The following is a 25,630-nucleotide window of genomic DNA, read 5'->3' on the forward strand; positions in this document are numbered from 1 at the left end:
TCTCCGTATCTATGTTGCTTACAATTGTTTTGTAAGATGATTTTAGACTTGGTTGTGATCGCTGGAACACTGTGTAGAGAAGACGTCCTTCAGCTTGATTATTGACAGTTTTTAAAGTTAAAATCTGAATATTTTGAGATGGTATAAAGTCTGGAATTTGAAGTACTGGGTTAATTTTGGTAATTGTATTCTCATATATGAAGAAATAACCTAGTTTCAAAACATTTTGTTTGCAGTTAATGTGAAATGGGGAAAGGAGAAGTTCGATGGCGTGGAGCTTAACACCGACGAACCTCCGATGGTCTTCAAAGCCCAGTTGTTTGCACTGACTGGAGTTCAGCCAGCTAGACAGAAGGTTATGGTTAAAGGAGGAACTTTGAAGGTAGAAATCTGTCCTTTTTTTTATATTATTTCTAACTTTATTGCATTATATGAGCAATACCGTATTTCTGAGTGTTGCTCCAGAAGGTCTTTCATTGTATGTATTAAACTGACCACACTTTTCAGAAATAATTCGGTGTGATTTCTTACTAGAGAATACTCGCAAAAGTTTGTCGCTAGGTGGTTGGGAGGTGCACTGCTTTTTAGAACACTTCTTCACTCTTACCAAAGACGACTATGCTTAATGTTTTTTTTTTAGGGGGGGATTCTTTTCTGTTCCGTTTTAATGTTCAGAATTTGCATGCAACTCTTTGCTTTTTTGCCTAAGAAAAGTTTTGCTGACACTTCTTTATTGGAGACTTATCGGTGTGATGTGACATAGGGAACTTTCCTACAAAAGACTGATTACATCTAAGCGGTGTTGAACGGCAGATGAAGAACTTTACTGGAAAGATGGCTTGACTGCTCTCTATTTTAGTCAGACAAGATTTGATGTGTAAATAGTTAATGTTGTGAAATCTTGGATGAAACACAACTGTATATTTAGAAATACATAATTAATATTAATGAAAATACTTACTTGTCTTTTGCTGCAATATAATCAAGTTGTCTTTTATTTCATTTCAAATACAGGATGATGACTGGGGGAACCTAAAAATAAAGAATGTAAGTTCTGAGGAATAACTAAATCTTAATAGTTTGATTTTTATTTAGGTGTTTAAAGAAAGATTTAGAGTTCTTGCTGTTTCTGTTCGAATGGGTAGCTCCTTCTTAAAAATCAGACCTTGATGAAAAATAATTTTATAGTTGTCATACCTAGGCATTCTGACCATTAATTTGTAAAAAACTTTTTTGGAGGCATCCATAGGGAAATTGCACCATCTTCCTGAAGTACTTGGGCGCCTCTATTTCTTTCTGTCTTACAAGAAATGTTCGCTGTCAGACCAGTGGTCCTTCTGTGTTGTCTGTCTGTAACCATAATAATAACCGATGTTATTGAGAGAGAGCTGGTGAGCCTGGGCACTGGCTGCCGACTGTTGTGCTTGTGTGTCCCCAGCACAGGAAGTTCTTGCCTTACAAATGCTGAAGTTATGGCTCTGCCTGGTTCCTATTTTTGTGAAGCTGCTGAAATTTGTTCTGCACTGAATAGCTGCTGTTTAAAAACGCAGCTATTAGTAATGATTATTTGTACCTTTGATTAGTTAAAAAAGAAACCAAAAAATGAATCCATTTGTGTTTCTTAACTGTGTAATACTGTAACGGGGAATTCCAAAGATTTTTGTTTGGGTTTTTTTGATCTTTTTTTTTTGGTAGGTATCTTGTAACATCTGTGTGGTGCAGGTTTTACTCTAGTTCTTCACTAAGCAGACTGAATGAGGTGGCATTACTGTTACCCTTGTAATTAGTTCATATGCACCTGTGAGCAGCTTGTGGCTGCAGCTATTGTAGCAGTCATTCAGCAAGAACCCCAGTATGTAATATTCTCATGTCCTTTTCTACATGTAGTTACACTAATAGCTGCCCTTAATAGTTTTAACAATATTGTATACAAATTCTAGGGATTTCTTTATGCTATCCAAACAGTTTCTTTCCATACTGTATTTTTTAAGGCCCCAGATAGCCAATTTCTACCCCTTTGATAGATCTTAATGTGTAGATGTACTCGTTTTGACTGCTGAAAACCTCCTTTTCCTTATACCTAGCCCAGCAAGCACAGTAACTTGATTGCTTTTCCTTTAAATGTTAGTCCTCGTGCCAAAAGCAATGGGGTAATTTTGATTATTTTTCATTTTTCAGTTAATTTAATGTCCTCAGAACTTGACAGACCACAGGATCGCACTTCCCGTTCTCGCTTGCTTTTCAAAAGTGTAAAAAAATCAACTCCAAACTTAGAGCTGTCGTCCATATTATTGCCCACCTCTGCCTGAAGAGTTTCCCCAGATTCTAGGCTAAAGACTAGGGATGTTTTTGTTGTTGCTTAGAGAATTCTGAGTTTGAGAACTTGGGACTGACTGTTGATTGAGAAGCTTGAATATTGCAGCATTCAAATTGGAATATAGCTGTTTGATTATCCTTTATTCTGGTGTATTCTCTAAGACTTAAGGGAGAGAGGAGTATTTGCACTGAAGTGTGGAAGGTGCTTGATCTCCAGTGGCCCACCAGGAAGGCAGCTTTTCCGAACACTGCCCGTTGGGCTATTCCCTGGATGTTAAATTTCGTCCTGGTTTGAATCTTGTGTTGTCAGCTGCTGGCAAGCTCGCCAGGCTCGGTGGGAACGTCAAACACGGATAATGCTCGGGAATTGTTCTCACTTGTCCTAGAAGATGAGAAAGTTAAATTACACCCTTAAGAAACAACAGTGCAGTATCAGTTCTGTAAACTAAGAGAAGGACTGTGTTTATTTGGGGGGAGATAGCTGCAAAATGTCAAGAGCTCGATGGTTGTTTTTCCTAAGAGGAAGTAACTGCCCTTAAATATTTATTACTATTTTTACTGTGTTTGAAGGGGATGACCTTATTAATGATGGGTTCTGCAGACGCGCTTCCGGAAGAGCCAATTGCTCGACCCGTCTTTGTAGAAGATATGACGGAGGAGCAGTTGGCTTCAGCTGTAAGCATATTTCAAGCTTTGCTTTCTTGTAAACCTTTGAATAATGGCAAGTTTTTAAATACTTGTGGTTGCAGCGAAACTGTAACAACTGTTTAGTGCTTATAGCTTTTCAAAGAGAAGTAAATTTACGTTGATGGTCCAACTGGTAGCAGCGATGCGAAGTCTGGAATTTTATTTAGAAGTCATTATAATTAGTGCTGTTTTTTCTTTAAGCTGGCAGCTTAGTAAACTTGCTAAAAATCGCAATTTTGCTGTTTTACAGACAAAGCTGTAGTGCCCTGGCTGTGTTAGTGTCCTGAACTTCGCCTGAATAAGGGCTTTTAGATGTGCAAAGTTGTTTCCTGCCTCATATGATGTTTTCCTTTATTGGCATAAAGTCTGGAAAAACATAATTAGTTTATTTTTTAATGAATTAATTTCTGAGATGTTTCCTTTTTTACAATTTGAAAGGCTTAGTTTTCTCATCAGATGTTTGGACTAGGACCTCTTTGTTGTACTTAAAGCATTGCATGATTGTTGCTAACTATGCATGTAGAACAGAAATATTTTTATGCATGTCTGTATGAAAGTGGATCTGTAGTTTAGGACTGATTTTGTGCTTTAGTATTTAATGCTTTCTGTGGTACCAGCAAGTGAAGGATATCTATGTGTTTTTGAGACTAACCCTGTACACAAACTTTGAGATAACTGAAAATCAGACAAGGAGATGATTCAGTGTCAGGTAACATTGTGAAAAAGTTGGTCACATTACATTATTCTGATTGTTATACATCAAAATTCAATTATCTGTACTGCATATATTCATTAAAAAAAGGAATATGTGGCTAGATTAATTCTCTCTTCCTAAAATAATAAGTGATATTAGCATGCAGTACTGCATCAGTTTCATTAAACTACGTGCTTTCCCCTGACAGCTCCTCAAATATGCAGGATTAAAAAGAGAAAAAAAAAAAAAGAAAGGAATGAAAAAGCTATTACATTGTGATCTCTAGTTGTTTCTGAAACTGGTTACTTTAATTATTAGTTGGCCTTCACATTTATCAAAACCTTAGAAACTCACAAGTTGTCTGAAAGGATCAAATTAATGATCTGTTGCGAATTTCTGGAGAGGAGTTTAAATACTGCTTTTGTTTCTAGCTATGAACTTCTCAACAAACATGTTGAGAGTTTTACTGAAAACTGATTTTAATTAAAACATCAGTGTTTTGTACAAACGTATTCACATGGATGTTCCATGGAAATAGAATTTTAAGGTCAAAACTTGAATGAGATTATAATTGAACTTTCTGAATGACTGCCTGCTTGAAGACTATGTTCATTAAACTAAATATGCACAGGAAAAAAATCCCCAGAGCATTGCTGCATGTCCTTTAAAAGCACCCAATGGTGAAGTGATTAATATAACCAGTAAATGGATCTGAAAAGCTTCACAAAGTTTGATGGAATATTTCAGATTTTACTCATCTCTGATCCTGCCTTTCTTTAGAATTCGATGTCAAATTACAGTGCTTGTACAAAAATGGTTGCACATCTCTCTCAGACCTTCAAGCACCCTTGTGAATTTTTTGGTAGATGGAATTACCATGCGGATTGACGAACCTTGGCAACACCTGCTACATGAATGCTACGGTTCAGTGTATCCGCTCAGTGCCAGAAGTGAGAGAGGCCCTTAAAAGGTAGGATTCAGTACAAAAATAGCATGACTGAAATGTTTACTTCAGCTTATGAAATAGCTATTTTGTGGCATAATACCGGTATGGATTATCATATCAGTCTGTTACTCTTTAAATCTATTCAAGATTTACATAACGATCAATTAAGTTTATCCTATGAGTGTGTTAGTCTGTACTTTTATAATAGAACTTAAGTTTATGTATCTGTTGGGACTGGCTTTTAGCGGAGAGATGGTGTTTTGCCTCACTAAAAGATGGTTCCTACCAAGACTTATTTAAAACGCTGAAGTGAGCTACTGAACTCTTAACGCTGTTTTCTGATGTTAGTTTGTGTGGTCTTGTTCTGTATGAAAGAATTGTATGGATAGAAGATGTGCCCTTGTGGAATTTGTTTGATTTGTTCTGATTGCAGGATAACTTTTCTGAGGTGGTTTGGTTTTTGTTGTTCTGGACTGGAATGTGAAAATGGCCAACTTATTTTAGAGGGGAGGAATCTACAAGAAACTTGAAAATTATGAAAGTTGGAGGAAAAAAGAATACATGGCAGTGTGAGCCTGAATCTGTTCTCCAGATAAATTAGAGAGAGAAAACTATCAGTATTTTAAAACGTGAGGTAGAGCATTGCCATCTTAGGGTTAACTTAGTTCCTTTAAGATATACTGCTTTCTCCATACCTTGGTACCCAGCTGGATATCCCAGGTTACTGTAAATGCTAGTTATTTAAGTACTTGTAAATTTTTCTTCCTTCTGTTAGCAGGTGAACCTTAATTATTTAGCACCAAGAAGTGTTTACGAAGTGAACTCTGGTTTAAAGTTTGTTTTTTTCCCCCTCTTGTTTTTCTGTGTTGTCATTTTAGGATAGCGTTTGTTTCCGTGTAAAGCGCTCCAAGTTGCTGCGCTGAATCAGAGAGTTTGGCAGATTTGCCATACCCAATGTCAAAATGTGCCCTAGGAAACTGGCAGGCTGCGATTTGATTTGAGTGGTGGCCTCGTGTCCTGGGGGCAGTCAGGTTCACAAGCAGCCGCTTGTTTTCCCCTGGAGGCTGAACCTTTGTTGGGTCTTCCCTGCTTGCACTGAAGGGAGAGAGGTGAAAGGACTCCCCAGAGAAAGCTTACGGTTACAGCCTCAGTTCTCACCAGCGGCTCTGCTGAGCTCTGCGAGGGCTCTCCCTGTTTCACAGCGTGTCGGGGGAAAGTTTCAGGCAACTCATGTGGCAGTGGCTGGAATTTTTAAAGTTCGGACTGAGATGAAAGCGTGTGTGAGTCTCTCCTTCCGTGCGCTGAGGAGACTACCTCTTCCTCATGCGGCTGGTACATTGCGAAAGCATTCAAAGAAGAGTGGTGGCTGCTGATCATATGGATGCACTCCGGTACTTCTTCAGTGAAGGAAATATGTTCCTGAGAAAAAATGTCTTACTGTTTTGCTTTTGCCGTAGAGCAAAGAAGCAAGTCCTCCCTCCAGCTCTGTGGCTTTTACCTGCCATGGATCCTTGAAGGGTTTTTTGTTTGTTTTTTTTTGCATGTGCCTGAAGAAACTGTGGCGAGTGTTTCGGGAATGGGGTAGCTTTCTATACAGACTTTTTCTCAGTGTCTTTAAAAATAAGTTGAGTCTTTAAGGCAAATGGATTAGGGAAGCAGCAGTGATGGCTCCAGACTTCTGAGTCTGTGTTTGTTTATTATCTCAAGGATGCCAGTTTTCCTTTGCTTTCACACAGTACTTGCAAAATAGCTGAGAACTTGAGGTGAGCGTGAGTAAATCTTACCTTCAGTTACTTCTGTTCTGGCAATAAATTTCTTTCAGTACATTTAAATAAATCTACCTGCTGCCTGCTTTATGATTAAGAAACCTTACTGCACTTCTTGATTGTGTTTAACTGCATACGAATTATTTTTCTTCTCTTTTAGGTATGGTGGTGCCATAAGACCTTTAGGAGAAATGGCCTCTGCTCAATACATTACTGCAGGTTGGTGTTTATAGTAGAACACAGGGTTTTAGGCTAGTGTGTGAATTCCTGCTAACTGCAGAGGAAAATAGCAGTTGGAACTCTGCACATTTTTCTTTAGTGCATGGGCCGTAGGAATTTTGGATCTGCTAGCACTGGAGGATACGTTTTGCTCTGTTGTTCATATCTTGAAAGATTATGCTGACCGTGGCTGCAAAGTACACGTCTCTGCGTATTACCTAGCTGCATGCTAGGCAAAATATATTCAAGTGTGATCTAGGCTTAGATAGAAATCATTCCTATCAGTTGTTTTGCATGTAGGCATAAAATAATTGGAGCTTCCTAGAGCAGACTCCATCTGTCTGTTGATTCGATCATTTTGTGTAGAAATATTTTAGTGTACAGTTGTTTCCCTTAATGTTAGGCTAATGCCATACTCCTAGCATATGTGTTTCATTGAATTTTTTTTTTTTTTTTTTAATATTATTGGCTGGGCATTATTGCGAAGACGATCGGTGATGTTTTATCAGTTGTCTCAGCCTTTATCCTAAAGATCCAGATTTTGTGACTGAAACACAAAGTAGTGTCTTCAAAAGGAAAGCTACTCTTTGTTGTGGTGATCCGGGTGCTCACAATGTGGGAACTCACGATGGCCCTGTATCTCTGAGTTCTAACTAGAATTCTAGTTAGACCCCTTACACTTGAAAAAGGGTACTACTTGTCCACTTTTTCTGTTTTTTACTCTATTTCATTGCCCCACTAAGATGCTGGGCCAGGACACTGGGATTTCTACCAGTCCATTTAAGGAAAAACAAAACAATATCAGGAAGGAAAGGTCCAGTTTGTGGGTATGCCTGCTGATCGAATTGTGGGGTGGTAAGTTCAATGGTTACTCTATACAACCATGCCTGCCCCTCCCCTTTTCACTGCCTTTACTTCGTGTCCCCTGTTTTCTTTTTAAGGTGACAGCTCTGCTTATTAGGAGTCTTAATAGTTTCAGTAATTTGTAGTTAATTCTTTGGTTCTGAGCTGGTCAAGAACTCCTGCATGACACTTATGGCATTTTTTTTTTAATTACTGTGTCTTATTAGTTGTCCCTCTCACCAAGGTCAGTGAAGGTTTTTCTTAAAGAGGGGAAGCAGTTGACCTTGGTTCCTTATAGTCTTGCCTATATTCACTTACTCAAGAGTAACACTTGTTAGTTTCTCCACTTGTAAATTAGTAACCGTGCAGACTGTTGCCTACCTCACAGGGTTGTTGTGAGGATTAACAAGTGTCTCTGAATTGATTTGTGGATTTAAAATGCTGTAACCTGGGTAGAGAAGACATATGCAGTAGCGTGTCCAGAGCAAAAAAAGAAAGCCATGTGTATTGTCATGCAACCGGCAGCCTTCATTGAATTGCACGTAGTTATGAACTGTCTGCACGTGTGCATACACGTACTTGTTTTCCTGGGTCTTAAATAAAGCATGAGTATTTTCTGGATACTTCAGTTGGGAAAAATGAAAGGTTTTTTCCCAGTAGTTCGTGGAACTTAAGCTGCTCTAGAGGATAGATTGCGAATGCCTTCTGGTTTCTCTAGGTCCTCTTGTGAAAACATTGTTCCTCAGATGTGCTTCAAATGAAATCTTAACTGCTCAAATTTTTTTTTTCTTTATGTTAACAGCCAGGAAAGACAAGGTGCTATGTGCTGAACTCAGAAATGTTGTCTTTATGCTTGTGAAGTCATGCTCACAAATGAGACCTTAGGTGCACCCTTTATGCCACCTGGAAAATTTGTTCCTGTTTTGGAAAGATCAAATTGGATACTGTTACATGATCAGTCTTTCTATGTTGCTGCTCTTTTACTATTATTTTTAAACTTCCTGCCATGTTTGAATTGTTTTTCCACTTCTCAAAGCATTCACTTACTTTTTCTTCAAGCTCTTAGAGACTTGTTTGATTCCATGGATAAAACTTCCTCCAGTATCCCACCTATCATTCTCCTGCAGTTCTTACATATGGCCTTCCCACAGTTTGCAGAGAAAGGCGATCAAGGCCAGTACCTTCAACAGGTAAAGACCGATTATTAGCTACTTGTTGGAAAATTTGATAGTATGTTGGAAATTGAAAACAAGAATATTTAAAAACTTTTCTTCTCCTGTGAAAATAATTTATCCCGGTAAAGTGTTTGCTTTCGTATAGTGTAGAAAAGTTGGATGTAATACCAGGTGCTGGCTCTGAAAATGTGTGGTGGAATAGGGAGAAATTCTTTGTTAAGGAATGCTGAAGTTTAGTTTTGTAACGTAAAGATTTTTGGGTTTAATATTAGTGAATCGTAATGCTACTAGTCAGGTGTGATATCCTGTTCCCTTCCTAGGATGCCAATGAGTGCTGGGTGCAGATGATGAGGATGCTGCAGCAGAAGCTGGAAGGCATAGAAGGTGATACAGTTATGGAGGTAATTGTAGTCTTACTCTAACTGGAGCTAGGATTTATAATGTTGCACATATTTTTTTGCTAAGGGTTTTCTGCACCGTGTCTTCTTTAACACGTGTCTGTAGTCAAGTAAGTGAAATGGCTTTCTGATGTGTCTGATCAGCAATGTTGCTCCCTGTGTCACGTCAGCCATGTGATGTGTAGTGCCTTCTGAGTACTTTCCCTTTGGGCTTTGTAAAGCACGTGCTGGAGCAGCGTGGTGGTGACTGTGAGTATGTGGCATCTGGCCCAGAGAACCTCTGAATTTAGCACATCAAGAACTTTTTTTTGAAAAAACAAAAAGAAGTGCTATGACATTCTTGGCTGCAAGAGTGCTATTGCAAACAGACAACCAGCCTCATGGACCTGAGCAGAAATTACTTAAAAGTTTTTTTTGTTTTTTTTTTTCCCCAAGAATTTGCCAGACCAACTCTCTTCTTTCCCTGTAAACTGTTTTCTGGAGTGTTGGTAGTGGCAAAAAATCTGATGAACTACTCTAAAATTAAGGTTTAAGCTGAGAGGCAGGAAGGTGTGACTTTTTGATTGAAATCTTACTTACAGGTGTGTTTGGAGGTGGTTTTAACAACACGCTAGAAATGCATGTGCTTTGAAACTCACACTGTGTAAGGAGATTGTGACTAGGAGAAAATGCATCTATAGAAAGGTGAAGGAATGGGCTTTATAGAATTTAAATAAGTGGGGTTATTTTGTCTGTGAAGAAGGCTGTCTTTATGTGTTTTTGGAAGTCGCATCATAAGAGAATTTTTTTTACAGACAGACTCTGGAGCTACAGCAGCATCTTCTAAAAAGAAGAGTTTAATTGATCAATTCTTCAGCATTGAATTTGAAACAGCGTATCCTAAAGACTAAGGCAAGACATAAAGAATGAGAGTGATTTCACATTTTAACAACTGAGTGCTGGGGGAATGAAAAGCATCGTTCAGAAAAGTGTAGAAAATAAAAGTGTGTGTTGGGGCAGAGAGTGAGTGATGTATTGCAGGAGTACACAGAAGTTAAGACTGGATATGCTTTGAGAGGATGATGTGGGGAGGAAGAATGGTAATGGAAATTTACAGAAGAAAATCACTGAATTGAAGTACCAGATTTTCTCCCCAGAGAAGATTGCCAGTTATCTACCTTAAGCATCGTGACACGTTTTATCCAAATAAAAGTAGTTATCATCCTAAATAGCCTTTTTGGAGGCTTGTAAGAGAATATTGCTGATATACTTGGCATTCTAAACATGCACAAGAAATGGCTTGGTTGATTTCTTAAGAAATAATGTAGAAGCACACTGTTAAATGAATAAGAAACTAATGCAGCTGGCAACCTTTCCAATTTCTGAATTCTGCTGTGTGTTTTGCTCATCTAAAATAAGGAAGCGTTCCCTTAGATGAAGTACTGTGTCTCATAGCTTGGTGGTAATGAAGAGTAAAAGTGTTCTTTTAAGGTAAGAGTCATGCATCTGCCTGCACTGTGATGTTCCTTATCCCTGAAATAGTTGGGAGGATCAGACTGGTGAGCCAGGAGGAGCGATGCGTGAGCCGATGGCAGGAGGAAGAGACTTGGTAGGAGGTCGTGTTGGGAGCCTTCAGAGCGTGGTTGTGGTGGCGTTTGTAGAATGGGTCCATTCAGAGCAGTCAGGAGGAAGTGGATGAGAGAAAAGGATTGGAGTAGAAGTGTGAAAAAGAAGTTGCACGGAATTGTAAGAAAATAACAAAGCAGGGGACTTCATTGCAGTGAAGAGGGAGGATACAAGGCAGGGAAAGGAGGATGCTTGTGTCAAAAGAAACAGCAAGTCTGGCCAGCAGCCTGAATGGGAAAACATTAATTGCAAACAACGGAGCGCGGTGTTGCAGAAGGGCTTCGTAACATGGTATTGGCAGCCAGTTACTATGATCTGTGCCCTGGGGTTTGGGTGTGGGGCCAGGGGGAGAAGAAAGAAGAAAACAGGCCTGGCAAACTTAAATGGGCATTAAAAATTTACCGTACCTTTTTTGTTATGCTGTCTGCCTCAGCTACCGCTTGTCATGAGACATGGAGGAACAGATTGGTTAGAAGGAAGGACTGTTTCAAATCTTTTTTATACCGAAAGATGTAAAAGTACTATTGGTGCACAAGCACAGGATTATCCTGCGTTACCATGCTGTTTGGCGTGTTGTTTTTGCTAGAGTGGTAGTTCAGCTCTTGGTGCATGATGGTTTTCCTTAATTTTGTGAAGCATGAAATGTACAGAAGCTGAAGAAGAGGAAGTAACTAAAGGAAAGGAGAATCTGCTTCAGCTTAGCTGCTTTATCAATCAAGAAGTGAAATATTTGTTTACAGGACTAAAATTGGTAAGCCTTTACAACTCTTATTTAACTGAAATTCTAATTTACCTGTGTTCTTAATCTGTGACTTGGAATTGGCATCTGCTGTCCAAGCTTTACAAAGGTCCAAGATTTTTTTTGGTGTTCAGTAGGAAGGTGGCAGTGAAAATGAATTGCGTATTAATGTAAAGCAGCCTTCAGCAGAATGTTTCCTGACCCTGACATGGTCTTTCCCACACAGGTGGTTACCTGTGCAAGCCAGTTTGCTACTTGTTCAGCTGGCTTTCAGTTCAGAGTGAGCTGTATTGTAGTTTAAGTATGCTGTAAAACGTTCCCGGGAAGTCCAAAAGTCGGTTTTAAAATAGGGTGGCATTTTGGTTGCTAATTAAAAAAAAAAAAAAGCAGCTGATGGAACAATTAAACTTAATTTTGCAGAGTTTGAAGGAGATGTTATTTTCCATATTTAAACTGTTTGAAGTAGAACTTCTTAAAGTAGTCTGTGCTTTTTATGCATATATTTCTAAGTTTTCAGGGTGTTTTGGAGGATCTGAAGGAGCAAGAAGAGCTACGACAAAACCATTGTAGTAACAGCTCTTCTAGAGTTTTTGTATAGGAGTGAGGATGAAAGCAGTGATTTGGTTTGTGCGGGACTGGACCAGGTTGCACGGGTCTCAGATAATCTTTATATCTGCTTTGGGTTTTTTTACAGGATTTAGAAGGAAAAGTAAAATAGAAGAGCTAATGCTCACAAATGAAAAAGTCTATGAAAGAAGAAACCCTGCTGGGAGGCCGAAAAAGTTCTTCTGGAATTTTTTATGCTCTTGCAGCAGGCAGTCGAGTCATGACACGTAACAGCCAGGCCAGTCTTTCCCTGTGTTTAGAAAGGTCCCTGGAAGCAGAGTGCTCTGCTCTACACTGAGAGTTGAGAAATAGGCAAAGACTCTGATCAAAGAAAACTTCAGGATTTCTTGAGTTGCATTCCAAACATGACATGATGCATTTGTAACCAAATTGAGATACAGTTCACAACCAAATCCAGCTGCAGGTTCTACTCCTGGGGAATAATTTTTTTTGTGGAGAGAAACAAACTCGGTGCTGTCAGGGCTCCACAATGAACCTGGAGCTGAACAAATGAGCGGGCCTGGTCTTACCGCCAGGGAATTTCAAAATCCTGTGTGTTGTAATGGCTGATAGCAACAGAGGAGATTGGCAGAACAAGATTTAGGTTATGGTTTGTTTCTCCGTGCTGTGTTTTTCTTTCAGTTGTGTTTTATGATGAACATATGTGTCATTACCTACCTTTTTTTTTTTTTTTTTAATATAGCGTCTTCAAGAAGAAATCACCAAACTCTCTCCAACACTGCAGAGAAACGCACTCTATATCAAATCAGTGAGTGGTATTTTTGTTGCTCTCTTTATGATTCTTTTAACTGTTGTCAATTTTCTGTCCCAGAGCACAAAGTTATTGCTGCAACAGCATGCAATTTATGTTTATAAAGCATCAGAATATCCACTATCAAGAAATGTAAGACCAGTTGAAAATTATTTCTTGGAGTACATTACTATACAGAGCTTCAACATAGGAGTCCTTGTTATTTTCCTGTCTGTGTACAAATATGCTCTTAGAGCCCATAGTTTAGGATGAGCAGTGTTTAAGGTAAAAAGATGTGTGAATATGTAAAGTAATAGCTTTTTCTAAATTTTTTTGTAGTCTAAAATTAGTCGCTTGCCAGCATACCTGACCATTCAGATGGTTAGATTTTTTTACAAAGAGAAAGAATCTGTGAATGCCAAAGTTCTTAAGGTAAGTTTTCTGCATGTTGAAATTTAGTTCCTCTTTTCAATGGGTTCTTGTTATAGGTAGACAACTAATACTTGAAGGCTATTTACTCACTTGTTTGCTTTTAAATTGCATTTAGAAATATTAACAGCGCGGTTTCTTTGCTTAAGTACCAAGTAGCTTTGCTCCCCGTTGTGGTGATGCATGGCAAACCAAAACGAACTGGGGGAGGAGGGAGTGGTCACAAGTGAATTTGCACCAATACTGTTGGGGTGGGTTTTGGTGTCTCCTCACCAGAGCTTCGGAGGAGGGCGGTTAATTAAGGCGAGGGCCATGCTTTCCGTCACTGGACAGTGTTCCTAAAGTTGATGAGAACTGTTTATGCTGCCACACGCTCCCACATTGGTTATTTTAATTGTCTGACTGACAAATGCAAGACCCAGCTGCAAACAGCTCGATGTTCTGGTTTTGCTTTCTGTTGTCTTCAGCTGAGAGGCCTCCAAGGCTGCGCAGGGAGCGTCACGATGGGTGATGCCTGTTCCTTGCAGGACAAGCAAGGGAGCAAGGACTGGGGGCACGCATTTGCTATTTCAGAAGATTGTTTGGCTAACACAAATGGGCATGCAGTTTTTTTCCTTACACCTGCGTAGATATTTCCAGAGTATAAACATATGGCTGCTTATAATAGAGAATATGAGTATTTATACTGAATGTAGTAATTAATGATGGTTCACTTAAGCTGAGTCAGATATTCTTCTATGAAAGTACTGTAGCCATTTAGGTAAGTGCTGTCAGCAACATCAGCAGATCAAGTTGCATTTAATTGGACCTAGTGTTGCCTTCCTGTGGGAGAACACTTTGATGTGGAGTACCAAATCACACCAATGACCTTCGTGCTTTTTACTTCCTAGGATGTGAAATTTCCTCTTATGTTGGATGTGTATGAGCTGTGTACGCCAGACCTTCAGGAAAAAATGGTTTCTTACCGATCAAAATTCAAAGATCTAGAAGACAAAAAAGTAAATCAGCAGCCAAAGAATGTAAGTCTTCTGGCAATGTTGTGGATGTTTTGATCACATAAGTAATATATTTGAAATTGGGGTACCAATGAGGACTAGAGAAAAACTTGACTCTCTTATTAAATATATTGTTTTCTTATTTAGCATTCAAACTCCTTGGTATTAAGCTTTAGATCTTGTTTGTCTGTAGTATTAGACAAACATGTTGCTTACGTTTTTATTTGGAAATGTATTAAAATGTAACCCTTCTGCTTACCAGTGTTATGCCTAAAGGGTTTCTGTGAATTACTAAAAAATACTCTCTTCAAACATTATTGCCAGCTGGCAGGTCCCCTTGTGCAGTGGAGTACAGTTACCTGGTTCCTGCTCACCAGCTGGGAAGAGTTGTACAGGGAAATCCTGCGGGTCTCACTGATAAAATGGAGAGTTATACGTCCCAGGCAGCAGTACCTGGCTACAGACTCCCCTCTAAAAACTTGGTAAATAGTTCAAGTGGCAGTTTCATTTAAACATGTGAATAGGGTCTGCATCTCTTTACCCAGTTACGAGCAAGGAAGGAGTGGTTATTTTGTAACAGAGTGTATCGGCACTTAGAGTCTGTCTCTGGTATTTTCTTGCTGCCACTTCTGCTGCTAGCAGGTCCCTGGCAATGAATAAACCCCTCAACTGCAGAATTGTTTTTGTGCTCCAAACCTGTAAGTCTGGTGGCTAAACAGCCTCAGCAACGTGTGCTAAAATGGCTGTGTATTCACTTTAAAAAGTGGTCTTGTTTAGATTAGGCTTTTGGTTGTCCAGCTAGAAATATGGTTTCACGTTGAACCAGAAATGTTTAGTCTTAGAAATACCAACTCTTCATTCATTTACAGATACTGGATATGATTGTGCTAAAGCTTTCTCAAAACTATTCCATATTAATTCATCATATTCTGTTCTCTTTAGTCTAGTAAAAGTGATGGTGCACAGAAAGAAGTTAAATACGAGCCATTTTCTTTTCCTGATGGTAAGTACAGGGAAATAAGTCTTATTTTAAAGTAACTTTCTGTTTACTTGTGCTTAAGTGGACCTGATGGTAGGAATCTTTTGAGCACCCTGCTTAGTTTTATTGCCATTGAAAATTAACCTTTAGAAACTGACAGAAGTTTAAGGAATGGAAAAATTAGACAAGTCAAAATGCTGTTGAGGCTTAATTGTCATCCAAGCCAGGAGCTGGTGATACACGGAACACATGCACATCAAAGACATTTGCATGTCACACGCAGTTGTTTTGTACATTTCCTTTTCAGTGGGTGGTAGAAAGCTGAAACAAAAATAAAACCTTAAATTGGACTTTTAAAACTGCTGTGGTGGTGCCAGTGGTGCCTGATTTTGGGGGCCTTAGAGGCTGAATGCCCTAATCCTTCACCTGCTTGTTTAGCACAGTTCAGAATTTATTTTGGAGGTCTTGTTTACCCAGATGGTCACCATTCCATGCCTCCTAAGGGGCCTGTGTGGTGCTCTACAGGAAAAGTTGCAGGGGGAGGCGGGGAGGCATTGACTAGCTCAAGAGCACAGTGAGAACAGGATGTTCTGGAGTGCCAAGAAGTGCGCTTAAGATGCGTTGGGGACTATAACACCCTTCTTACTACGTTTGGAATTGTCCCTCTTTTTACACTGAAAGATTGAGTAGTGGACCTGAAGTAGGGGGAGAGTGGTTGCAGTGCTGCTGTACCTGAGCTGGTGCTCAGCCCCTCGGTCCTTGCCCTTTTCTGCCTTGCCCCGGGCGCAGGCAGCAGCTGGTGTCTGAGGAAGTAGCAGCTGAGCCTGTTCAGAAGGTTCACTGTCTGTACTCCATCATTATAATGGTTTAAGCTTTTGCATTACACCCAGGATACGTATTTATGTCATGAAAACGGAGAACATTCTCAGTTTCCCGTGAAGCTGTCCTGGCTGAAAGCAGCTGCTTTTAGTTCACACAGATTTAGAACAGTGCTGTAAAGAGGGTTTTGCATGGCTGCAGTGCTGGAGTGTGGCTAACATGTCTTCAGTCTGTTAAAAACACGAAAACTAGTCACGTGAGACTCATGTATCTTTTTTCTTCTTTTCCTTCAGATATTGGTTCTAACAACTGTGGCTATTATGAGCTGCAGGCAGTGCTAACACATCAGGGCAGGTCAAGTTCCTCTGGGCATTACGTGTCTTGGGTTAAAAGGAAACAAGGTAACAGAAAAATAATAAATTACAGCACCATTAAGCATCCCTTTGCAGCCTCTTTCATTTAAGGGGCTATTAAGCATGCTTAGATTTCACGTACATAAATTGCAACTACTCCTTTTTTTGCAGATGAATGGATTAAATTTGATGATGACAAAGTCAGCATTGTTACACCAGAAGATATTTTGAGGTTATCCGGGGGTGGCGACTGGCATATAGCTTATGTTCTACTCTACGGGCCTCGCAGAATTGAAGTAATTGAAGACGAAGCTGAGCAGTAGTCTTCGGTTTTAGTCATCTGCCTAGGTGTGAAATAAATGCTGATTACTGATCACTTCTTTAACCCCAGAGAGCTTTAGCAAGTGGATAGATAATTTGTTCAGACCTTTTCTTGTGAAGAGGGACATTGTTTCAAAACTGACCCATTACCGACTAGTCACTGCCGGACTAGAATGCCCACTGTGGTGGTGACAATACTTAAAATAGCTTTAATGTCTTGCAGAAGATAATTTTTTTTTTAAATGAGCCTCTTCCCCCCCCCCCCTTCCTCTCTCTAATGTTATCAAGTATTTATTACACACCTATTCTCACATTTGTTACTCTTGCATGGTTTATACCACAGTTCAGTAGCTGTCCATCCTTTGCCTTACCTGGCAGTTTTGTTAGGAAGGTAGAAGAGAAACTGTTGCCTTGTTGCGTAACTCAGTGCTGCTGCCCACAGCCAACAGTGTGGCTACAATCACGTGTTTGTCCAGCCTGACCTGCTGATTCAGTCTGTTCTGTTGCTGGCATCTCATGACTTCAAAATAAATTGTGATCAGCAACGTGTCTCCATTAAAAAAAAAAGTTCATGTCTTGGTAGCGTAGTTAGTATGTTTGTTTGCACTTCTTGGGCTGCCACTGATGAATGGCTCAAAGTCCTGTAATAAAGCCACTTTTCTGGGGTAAGATGAGGGATTGAGCTCCTGTCCTAATACTCAGTAGATAACATTGAGTGTGGTGGCTGCAAAACTGGGCTTTGCTTCCTTATGGTAACTTCTGTTCCTTACCCACAGGAACCAGCAGCTGTGCACTAGTGGGAGGCCACAGTCAAAAATGTTTTTGGTGTTGGCTACAGCCAGAGAAGCACCTGGGCCATCCACAGCACTTGGCCTCCATGTAGAGGATCTGATTTTTAATGTGTCCCAGTCCCTTCAGGGAGAGCTGGTCCATATTCCTACAAAACACCCTCATTTGTGTCTTCATTAATAGTTATTGTGCCTCACATGCTCAACAAGGACCCCTTCTTTTCACCCTCCGTGCAGCTGTCACCTTCCCAGGTAGCTTTTATTGTTCACAGCGTGTGTTCCTGGTGGTTGTGCTGCTGCCTTCACTGAACAGCTCCCCCAGGGACACGCCAAAGGCCCATGCGGGTGTATTTGAGGTCAGATGATGCTTAAAGGCAAGCTCCACCCACTTAGGAGGCCCCAGTGCCGTGCTGGCACCACAGAACCAGTACAGGCTCCTCTGGGTTTAAAGGCTTGTTCTGTTAAGGGTCAAGAACTTAACTCATCGGACACGACTTCCTTCAGTCACCTTTGCTGGGGTTGACCTTGTCCCCAGCACCAAGGTGGCAGCAGGACACTTTGGGAGCTCTTGGTCATCCTCACACCCTCAGTTCACGATACACTCACATGCCGTAATTGAAATTGTCACATTTTGTACCTTCTACCAAACTGTACCTGCAGCAGGAAGGGAGTTAGGCTGTGTGACTTCCAACACTGACTTTCACTGAAGCATCCAGTTAACAAAGTCCTAAACCAGTTAAATCCAAAAGCACAGAGCAGTCTCCACAGCACCACAGGCGGGAGCCTGCCTCCTGGAATCAACCACCCTGGGAAGTCCCAGGTATGACAAGCAGTAGTCTGCAGAGGAAAACTCTGTGATAGGTAGTTTTCCAAACACTCATCAATTAGATTTCACTGAATGATACATGCATTCTACAAGAAATAGACAGAAAACAAGTTGTAGCCAGCTACAATTCAACACCACAAAAATCTTGCTTTTTGCTGGGAAACATCCAGAATTCACCAGCTTGCACCCACTGAGAGCTAGCCATAGACTTAAAAGGAAACCAACTGTGAACTGGCACCAAAAAACCCAGTGTGACTCAGGGGAGTTCCTACATAGCCAAACACGTGCAAAGACTGAAATTAATAATTACTAATAAAAACAATTGTGGAAACCCCCTAAGTAAGTGCTGACTGTCAAAATCCAAAGGAACCAGTCCTTCAGCAGGTGAGCCCAATGAGCACAGCACCCCTTCAGGGACAGCGAATACCAGTGCCTTCCATCTCCATCACAACCTTACTCTCCTCAAAGTCAACTCACAAGCAGGTAGGCTTTGACAGTCTACAGCTCCTCACCACCCCAAGCCCTGACTTAGAAGACCTTCACACCTACCCCTGCACTGAGAACCCACCCAGAGACACCAGGCAGGTACAGAGACGATCAACCGCTCCATCTCGTGGGAGCCACCGCAGCTTGGCCGGTGCCAGACCCTGTGGCTGCAGCTGGCCCGGAACTCTGCCCTGACTCTCACTCCTCCCTTCTGCATTTCCTCTTTCTGGCTCAGGCTGACTAATACTTTTCTCAGAAAATCTGGACAACTGAACAATATTATTAAAAAGCTTTATCATTTATTGAACATAGAATATCAAAAATCTGTTACCTAGCAACAAGTCACAACTAACAACGACAACAACAGCCAGAACACTCACAATCACCAACGGCCCCCACCGTCAAAACCAAAGGCGGAGCCGGCAGCTGCAAGGAGTTAGCTGCTGCCCTCAGTGTCGTTGGTCAGGCTTTCCGCGAGGTCACCGAGCCCGGCTTTGTTCAGCGCAGTGATGAGGTTCTCGAGGGTCGCGTGGGCGCCCTCCTGATCCTGCCAGGCAACCAGCAGCTGCTTCGCTCTCATCTTCATGTCCTCGCTGTCCAACTCGATCTGCCGTATGTCAGAGTCCTTCATTTCCAAGTAGGGGGCCAAGGCCTTCCACTGCTCCCCCAGCCTGAGAGCAAATGACTCAATTTGGTCACCTGTCATGGCTTTGTCCCGCTGTACCTCTGGACCTGGGATAAAAAAAAAAGGGGGAAAAAAAAAAAAAGAGAAACAATCAGTGAGACACAGGGAATGTCTCCAGGTAACTGCAAACAATTCTTCCCTGATGTGCCCCATTTTAAACCTCCTCTTTATTCACCAACACGCTGACTTACACTTCTCCTCTAGTTGTTAAAACCTACTCAAGAGCTCTGAGAAGATTCTGGCAGATTCACAGCCACTGGACACAGGGAAGGACATGCAGGATCATGATCAGGGTTACAGATGGATTTTCACAGATCTGTTACCTGGGTTTCAGGAAGAATATCCCTTATTGCCCGTGACAAACAAAATCTTGCTTTTTACATTATCTCCTGTTTGATTAAGAACTGCAAAAGGCGTAAGTATATGAGAATTGTCTCCTCCAAATGAAAACACAGATTTTGACAGGCAGCCCGCAACTTTCAGTACTAAGTGAACTAGGATATTAAAATACAAAGAGACCTTTAACATTTAATTGTCTTTCAGACTTATTTTAGTCACTTTACTCAGTTAACCAAGGTAAAAACCAGCTTGTTTCCCTTTCACTGAGTCATTTAAGCCTCATATTCCTATTAGTAGCAAAACCGTAAAGAAAAAAGCCCTGAAGACTTAATTATGAGTACATATCAATCATATTCTTAATTTTAAATAAAGATCTCGCCCTCATGCCACCTGAAGAGCCAGCTGGCATGGAGCAGAAGTTTCAGTTCTCCAGTACTTGTCAGTCACGCTCATTTATCTGAGCTAAACTCACTGAATCAAGGGGAAAGAATGGAAGATCATGAACACAAGAACAACAAAAGCAGTCACTTCCCTTATTTCTAAGCACAATGGCATCGAGCAGACTGCAGCTCTGCTGTCTTTGCAGAAGAAAAGATGTAAATTCTTTGCAAAGCAAGATGTAAATTCAACACAGTGAAACTGCAAAGGCTGTGTCAGAGTTGAAGAGAACTTTGCCACTAGTGGCAAGGAGACTGTGGAAAAGGTCAGGTGCTGGATGGAAAAGGCCAGCAGATGAGAGATTCAGAGAGGCCCACAGGTGGTTTTCTACTAACAGAAAAAACTTTCAACAGAATTTCAGCCACGTTTGCCCTGCACATCTCAACTGGATTCAAGAGCTACCCTGGGAAGCAACACGCAGGGAAGAAGGTGCTGTGAGATGAAGGGATGAATGAGGGTGGAGGAAGGCAGATTCACAGCCACTGGACACAGGGAAGGACACGCAGGAGCACAACATACCAGGGTTACAGGCAAGAGACAAAAATGGAAGGACTGGATCACAGAAAAGAATGAACAAGAGATGACGTTTGTCAGGAAGGTTGCTCTTCTCACAGAGAAGCGTTTGCTGCCTTTAAGATATTTTAAATGAAGAGGAAGTGAAGATCTCAGGGTTGGAATATATCCCTTTCTGAAAGTCCCGTAACTACTCACCCCAGCAGGGGCTCGAGGGAGGCACTTACCTGTGACAATTAACAGGCAGAAAAAACAGGAAAACAGGCCAAGGAATGCATGGGTAGGTTTTATGCAGCAATGCTGGCATTTTAGCAAAACACCACCTACTCACACTGCAAACACACACCATAGAGTGAAAAAGGTGGAAGAGGCTCCTCCTAGTGCAAGTTCTAATCCAACTCCAACAAGCTGGATGCCTCCAGCACCGAGACCAAGAGGTTGGTCCTGGTGCCACACCCTGAAACAGCTGAACCGTTTGGTAACGAATGTGGGTTCAAGTTGGAAGCACTGGGGGTAACCAGGACTGGTGACCCTCAACAGAAACTATGATAAAACATATCAAGAGAGAAACTGAAAAGACTGAGAACATGCAAATCTTACTTTCATTGTTTTCCTTTAATAAAGCATCATTATCTTCCTCATCTTCATCTTCGCCTGTTTTTATTTCTTCAGAAGGAGGCTACAATGAGAGAACTAAACATCACTGGATGAATTCTGTGTTTAAAGAGAAACTTTACAGCTCTGTGATTGTCTCTAGAATGTGTGTTAAATGTAAAATCTGCCACAACCCCGTATGAGAATTCAAAATCCCCCCCAGTCTCCTGTAACCAAAACACCAGTAACAAGGATTCTAATAAAACATAGTATCAACTAAAAAAAACCTAATGAAAGTATCCACCACCTTCACAGGATTCTCTCCTCTTCATAGCAACTACAACTATGCATTCCATACCTAGCTTTATTACTGAAAAAAACCTCACAGTGAACCAACTTTCTATAGAAGAGGGCAGACCACTACTGATGAACAATATTTATTAATTATTCTTCACTAATTCTATTTCTCACTCAGGAATTCCTCAAAGTTCTGTGTACTTAGGCAAACAACAAACTTTCCACTCTCTGACTTAGTTACTGAGCAGACAAGATGAACAAAAGCCTTTATCTTTTCCTACGTTTGAAGCACAGGCCTCATCTACATATTTGTTTCTTGCCATAACACTTGGTACATTACAGGACCATCAGGAATGTCGCATAAAGTCATATCTTAATATATTGCAACAGCTTTCCCCTCCCAGTACTCTTTCTAAAACTGCTATTAGCATCTAGGTAACTCCGATGGCTGAACAAACAAAAACGTAGAACAATTCAACTTTTATACCTCAGTAGTTTCACGTTACAAAAAAGGAAGGTGTCAAATACAGAAGCATGGGCTTGTATCTGCAAGAAATTGCTGGGTTGTGCTAAATCGAAAATTTAGAAAATGCTCCCTTCCCCAACTGTTATTCTCTCTGACATTTGTGAATAAAGTGATCGGAAAAACTCCTCCCTGGCCTCAAATTTGTACTGCTTAAGATGCAAAGGGTAAACTTACAGCTTCACAGGGTCCATTTTTCATTAAACATTTTAAAAGTCAGGGAGCTGACAGAAGAGCTCTGATAAATCTTGCTGTGAAGCTCTGGTGACACTTAGCACAGCCTCTTCAGCCACACATCCTGCCACTTTCCCTGCCACTTCGGGGTTTTTTTGCCACCCTCCCACCCCAAGTACCAAACGCATTGCAGAGACAAGCAGGAAGTCAAACGAATCCAGCATTTATTATTATAGGATAATATTACTTACAGGCAGCTCCTTGGCTAATTTGATTACCATGTTTTCTAGATATTCAGGTAAACTCTTGAACTGCTGGTTTGTTGGCTGGAAGAAGTGGGGACTTCTACGTGCTAGAAGCCTCAGTGCTCTCCAGCCATAGTTAGAATTGTTCACAGCCCTATAATAAAATACAAGTTTAGTTAGTAACAGTCTGGCATCTATAAAAGCACAGAAAAAGATCTGAGGCATTTACTAAATAATGTAGTTGTATCCAAACTTAGATACTTCGTGGCACATTACTGGAGCCCTGCACAGATGTTCGTAACACTGAGAAGAGTCTGTTTTCTTTAACAATCCAAAAATGAAAGAGATCAAAATAAAGCGAAACACAAGAAAGACTGACATACTTATACTTATTTTCAACCATGTTTTCAGGATCTGCTTGTTCAATAGCTTCTTCAAAAAATTCCTCCAGCGTTGGCATATATTCCCTAAAAAATAAAATAAGGAGCTTAATAGTCCTCACAATCCACTCCAGAACAGCTAGTTTTCAGTTCCTTCACACATCTCAAGCTTATCCACTGAAGAAAAACAACAAACACAAACCTAACCAAACAAACTAATCAAGTTTAACAGTTGCAAATAAGGAAATAATCTGTTTGATACATGTTCCTATAACATTATTTACTGCATAATCCCTGAAGCGTACCAGTAGTTGATAGCACTGCCTATTACATGTATTTAAACCTTCTGCCATTACTAAAAGTTGACATGAACATCCGTTGCCCACACTGGGTGAAAAAGGACTACAGGATGGAAGACAAGAATTCGGGCAATAAGGAAACAAAACTTTCACAAAAATACCTGTAACAACCAATTGGTTGTGTCAGAAATATGCTGCCACTCACACAGCTCAAAAGCGCGTGAGAGTCTAAAATGGGTATTAATTTTGGGCAATTTGACAGGACAGGATAAACAAATCGTGGACTCTTTACCCACTCTTTACCTCCCATTTCAGTTTCACCTGCTACCAGAGAAAGCTAAAGACTGCTCCCCAATTTCAATTATTTACAACCATTAGAGAGCAGTATTAGGCAGCTTAATGTTGTGTTTAATGAACCCATCTTAGTGATGCCCCAACTTGTTCAAACACATTCACTTCATCCCCCATAGTGATCCCTGTACCTTCTGCTGAAGGCACTCCAGTTAAAGCACACTCAATACAGGTCCAAAGGCATCATGAGAAATTGATGTATCTGAAGCGGACCGAAAAGCATCTGAACTCCTGGGCTCAAAGAGACACGATCAGTGGCATGATCGTGTTGGGAGGCCTGTCACCAGCACATGCCAGGGCTCAATACTGGGACCAGTGCTATTTAGCACCTTGATTACTGACCTACTGCTGAGGGGACAGAGCACACCCTCAGCAAGTTTGTAGATGATGTAAAACTGGTAGAAGTGGTTGACAGATCAGAGGGTAGAGCTGTCAGTCAGAGGGATCTCAACAGCCCAGAGAAACTGGCTGACAGGAACCTCAAAGTTCAGGAAAGAGAAATGTCAGATCCTTCCCCTGAGAAGGAACAACCCCAGACACCACTGCTACAGGCTGGGGACTGACTGGCTGGAGAACAGCTCTGCATAAAAGGTCTTGGGGGAAAACACCAAGAGGACTGCCAACAGGTCAAGGAAAATGATTCTCCCTTTCTTCTGCACTGGTGAGATACACCTGGAGTGCTGGGTGCAGTTCTGGGCTCCTCAGCACAAGAGACATAGGTCCGTGCAAAAGGTTGTGCATGGACAGGAGAATCTGACATCCAAGGAGAGGACTGCTTACCCTGGAGAAGAGAAGGCTCAGGGGCAATAAGGAAGAAAGAGTCATACTCAATGCTATTCAGAAGAAGTACAAAAAGCAGTTGGCACAAATTAAAATACTCAAAATTCCACTTAAGCATCAAACCCAAAACCACCTTCCTGTGAGGGAAACACTGGTAAGGTTTCTCAGGAAGGCTATGGTGCTTCCACTCTTGGAGAGCCATTCCTGACTGGAGAAGATCCTAGGTAACTTCCTCTAGCTGGTCCTGCTTCGACCAAAGCGGGGAGTAGTTAAACCCTAGAGGTCCCTTCCAACCTCAGCTCTTCTGTGATTTAAAAGATAGTATTTGTGGTTCGCAGGGGACGTATTAAAAAGGGGACTAATGTTTCTGTTCTTAGAACAGCTATCAGTTGTTTCTGAAAGGTATTCAAACCAGTACATAAGGAACCATGACCTAAAGAACATAACAGAAATATTCTCAACGATCAGGACAGCTTGCTGCTTTGAACATTACAAGCAAGAAATACAGATCACTTAAGAGCTGTGGGTTACTGTGAGCCAAGATGATCAGTGGTGCCAAGCAAATTCATAATGTTCTGTATTTCTCCTACCTAATGTTTGACAAAGATACACCTGATTCTACAAAGGGAATCCAGTGATCAGTCACAGGAGAAAGCACAATGCTCCACACATGCATTTTAGTTTTGTTTTGAAAAACCACATTCTTCCCAGGAAAGCACTGCTCCATGCATGTTTAAGTGTACTATTACCACTGACTACATCTTGAAAACCCATCTGATTTTTCCATTCAAAGAGCAGCTATCTAAAAAGACAACAGGTAAGGAAGTATTACCCCATTTGATTGAAGACATGAGGAATCAAAGCAACAAGCTACAGTCACTTCACTGCATTCAGTCACAAAGTCTACAGTAAGACTTGGAACCAAATCCAGAACCTCCAGGACCTTCTTTTTCCTACTTACCATGGCGTGCATCATCTTGCTTTGTCTCCATTTGTTTAGTTTGACTTCTTGGTGCTTTTTCTGTTTTGTTTTTTAAAGAAGTTGCAACACAATACAACTACACACAGGGAGTCAAAAGCTTTGGTTCCAAACACAACTCCACCTTTAGCCCCCGGCCTAGTAAAGGCAAATATCCTGCACACTCCAGTCTCACAAGAAAGGAAGGCACTCCTCCATCCGCAGAGCTCTCAACCTCTGGAAGAGGAATTCCTCCACTCAGGACATCTGCACAGCCAGCACCTCTGTATTGGGTTGGCCCAGCCGGATTTTG

General features: G+C 41.0%; 2 protein-coding genes across 2 annotated transcripts; one reads left to right on the forward strand and one right to left on the reverse strand.

Annotated features, from left to right (window-relative positions):
• Window positions 1-214: 214 nt before the first annotated feature.
• Window positions 215-17,314, forward strand: USP14 (ubiquitin specific peptidase 14 (tRNA-guanine transglycosylase); the record flags this gene model as incomplete). The annotated part of the gene is made up of 15 exons (XM_009866906.1): window positions 215-382; window positions 1,015-1,047; window positions 2,887-2,991; window positions 4,564-4,667; window positions 6,570-6,628; window positions 8,531-8,661; window positions 8,967-9,047; window positions 9,839-9,918; window positions 11,286-11,400; window positions 12,698-12,763; window positions 13,085-13,177; window positions 14,065-14,193; window positions 15,112-15,172; window positions 16,261-16,368; window positions 16,492-17,314. Coding segments are annotated over 15 exons (1,485 nt in total), but the record flags the coding sequence as incomplete, so codon positions are not given.
• A 1,863-nt stretch (window positions 17,315-19,177) lies between these two features.
• On the reverse strand, window positions 19,178-23,016 carry THOC1 (THO complex 1; the record flags this gene model as incomplete). Its single annotated transcript, XM_009866907.1, has 4 exons — window positions 19,178-19,473; window positions 21,317-21,395; window positions 22,556-22,703; window positions 22,933-23,016. Coding segments are annotated over 4 exons (607 nt in total), but the record flags the coding sequence as incomplete, so codon positions are not given.
• Window positions 23,017-25,630: the final 2,614 nt, after the last annotated feature.

This window comes from Apaloderma vittatum, unplaced genomic scaffold (assembly GCF_000703405.1).
Source record: "Apaloderma vittatum isolate BGI_N311 unplaced genomic scaffold, ASM70340v1 scaffold40323, whole genome shotgun sequence".
Taxonomy (NCBI): domain Eukaryota; kingdom Metazoa; phylum Chordata; class Aves; order Trogoniformes; family Trogonidae; genus Apaloderma; species Apaloderma vittatum.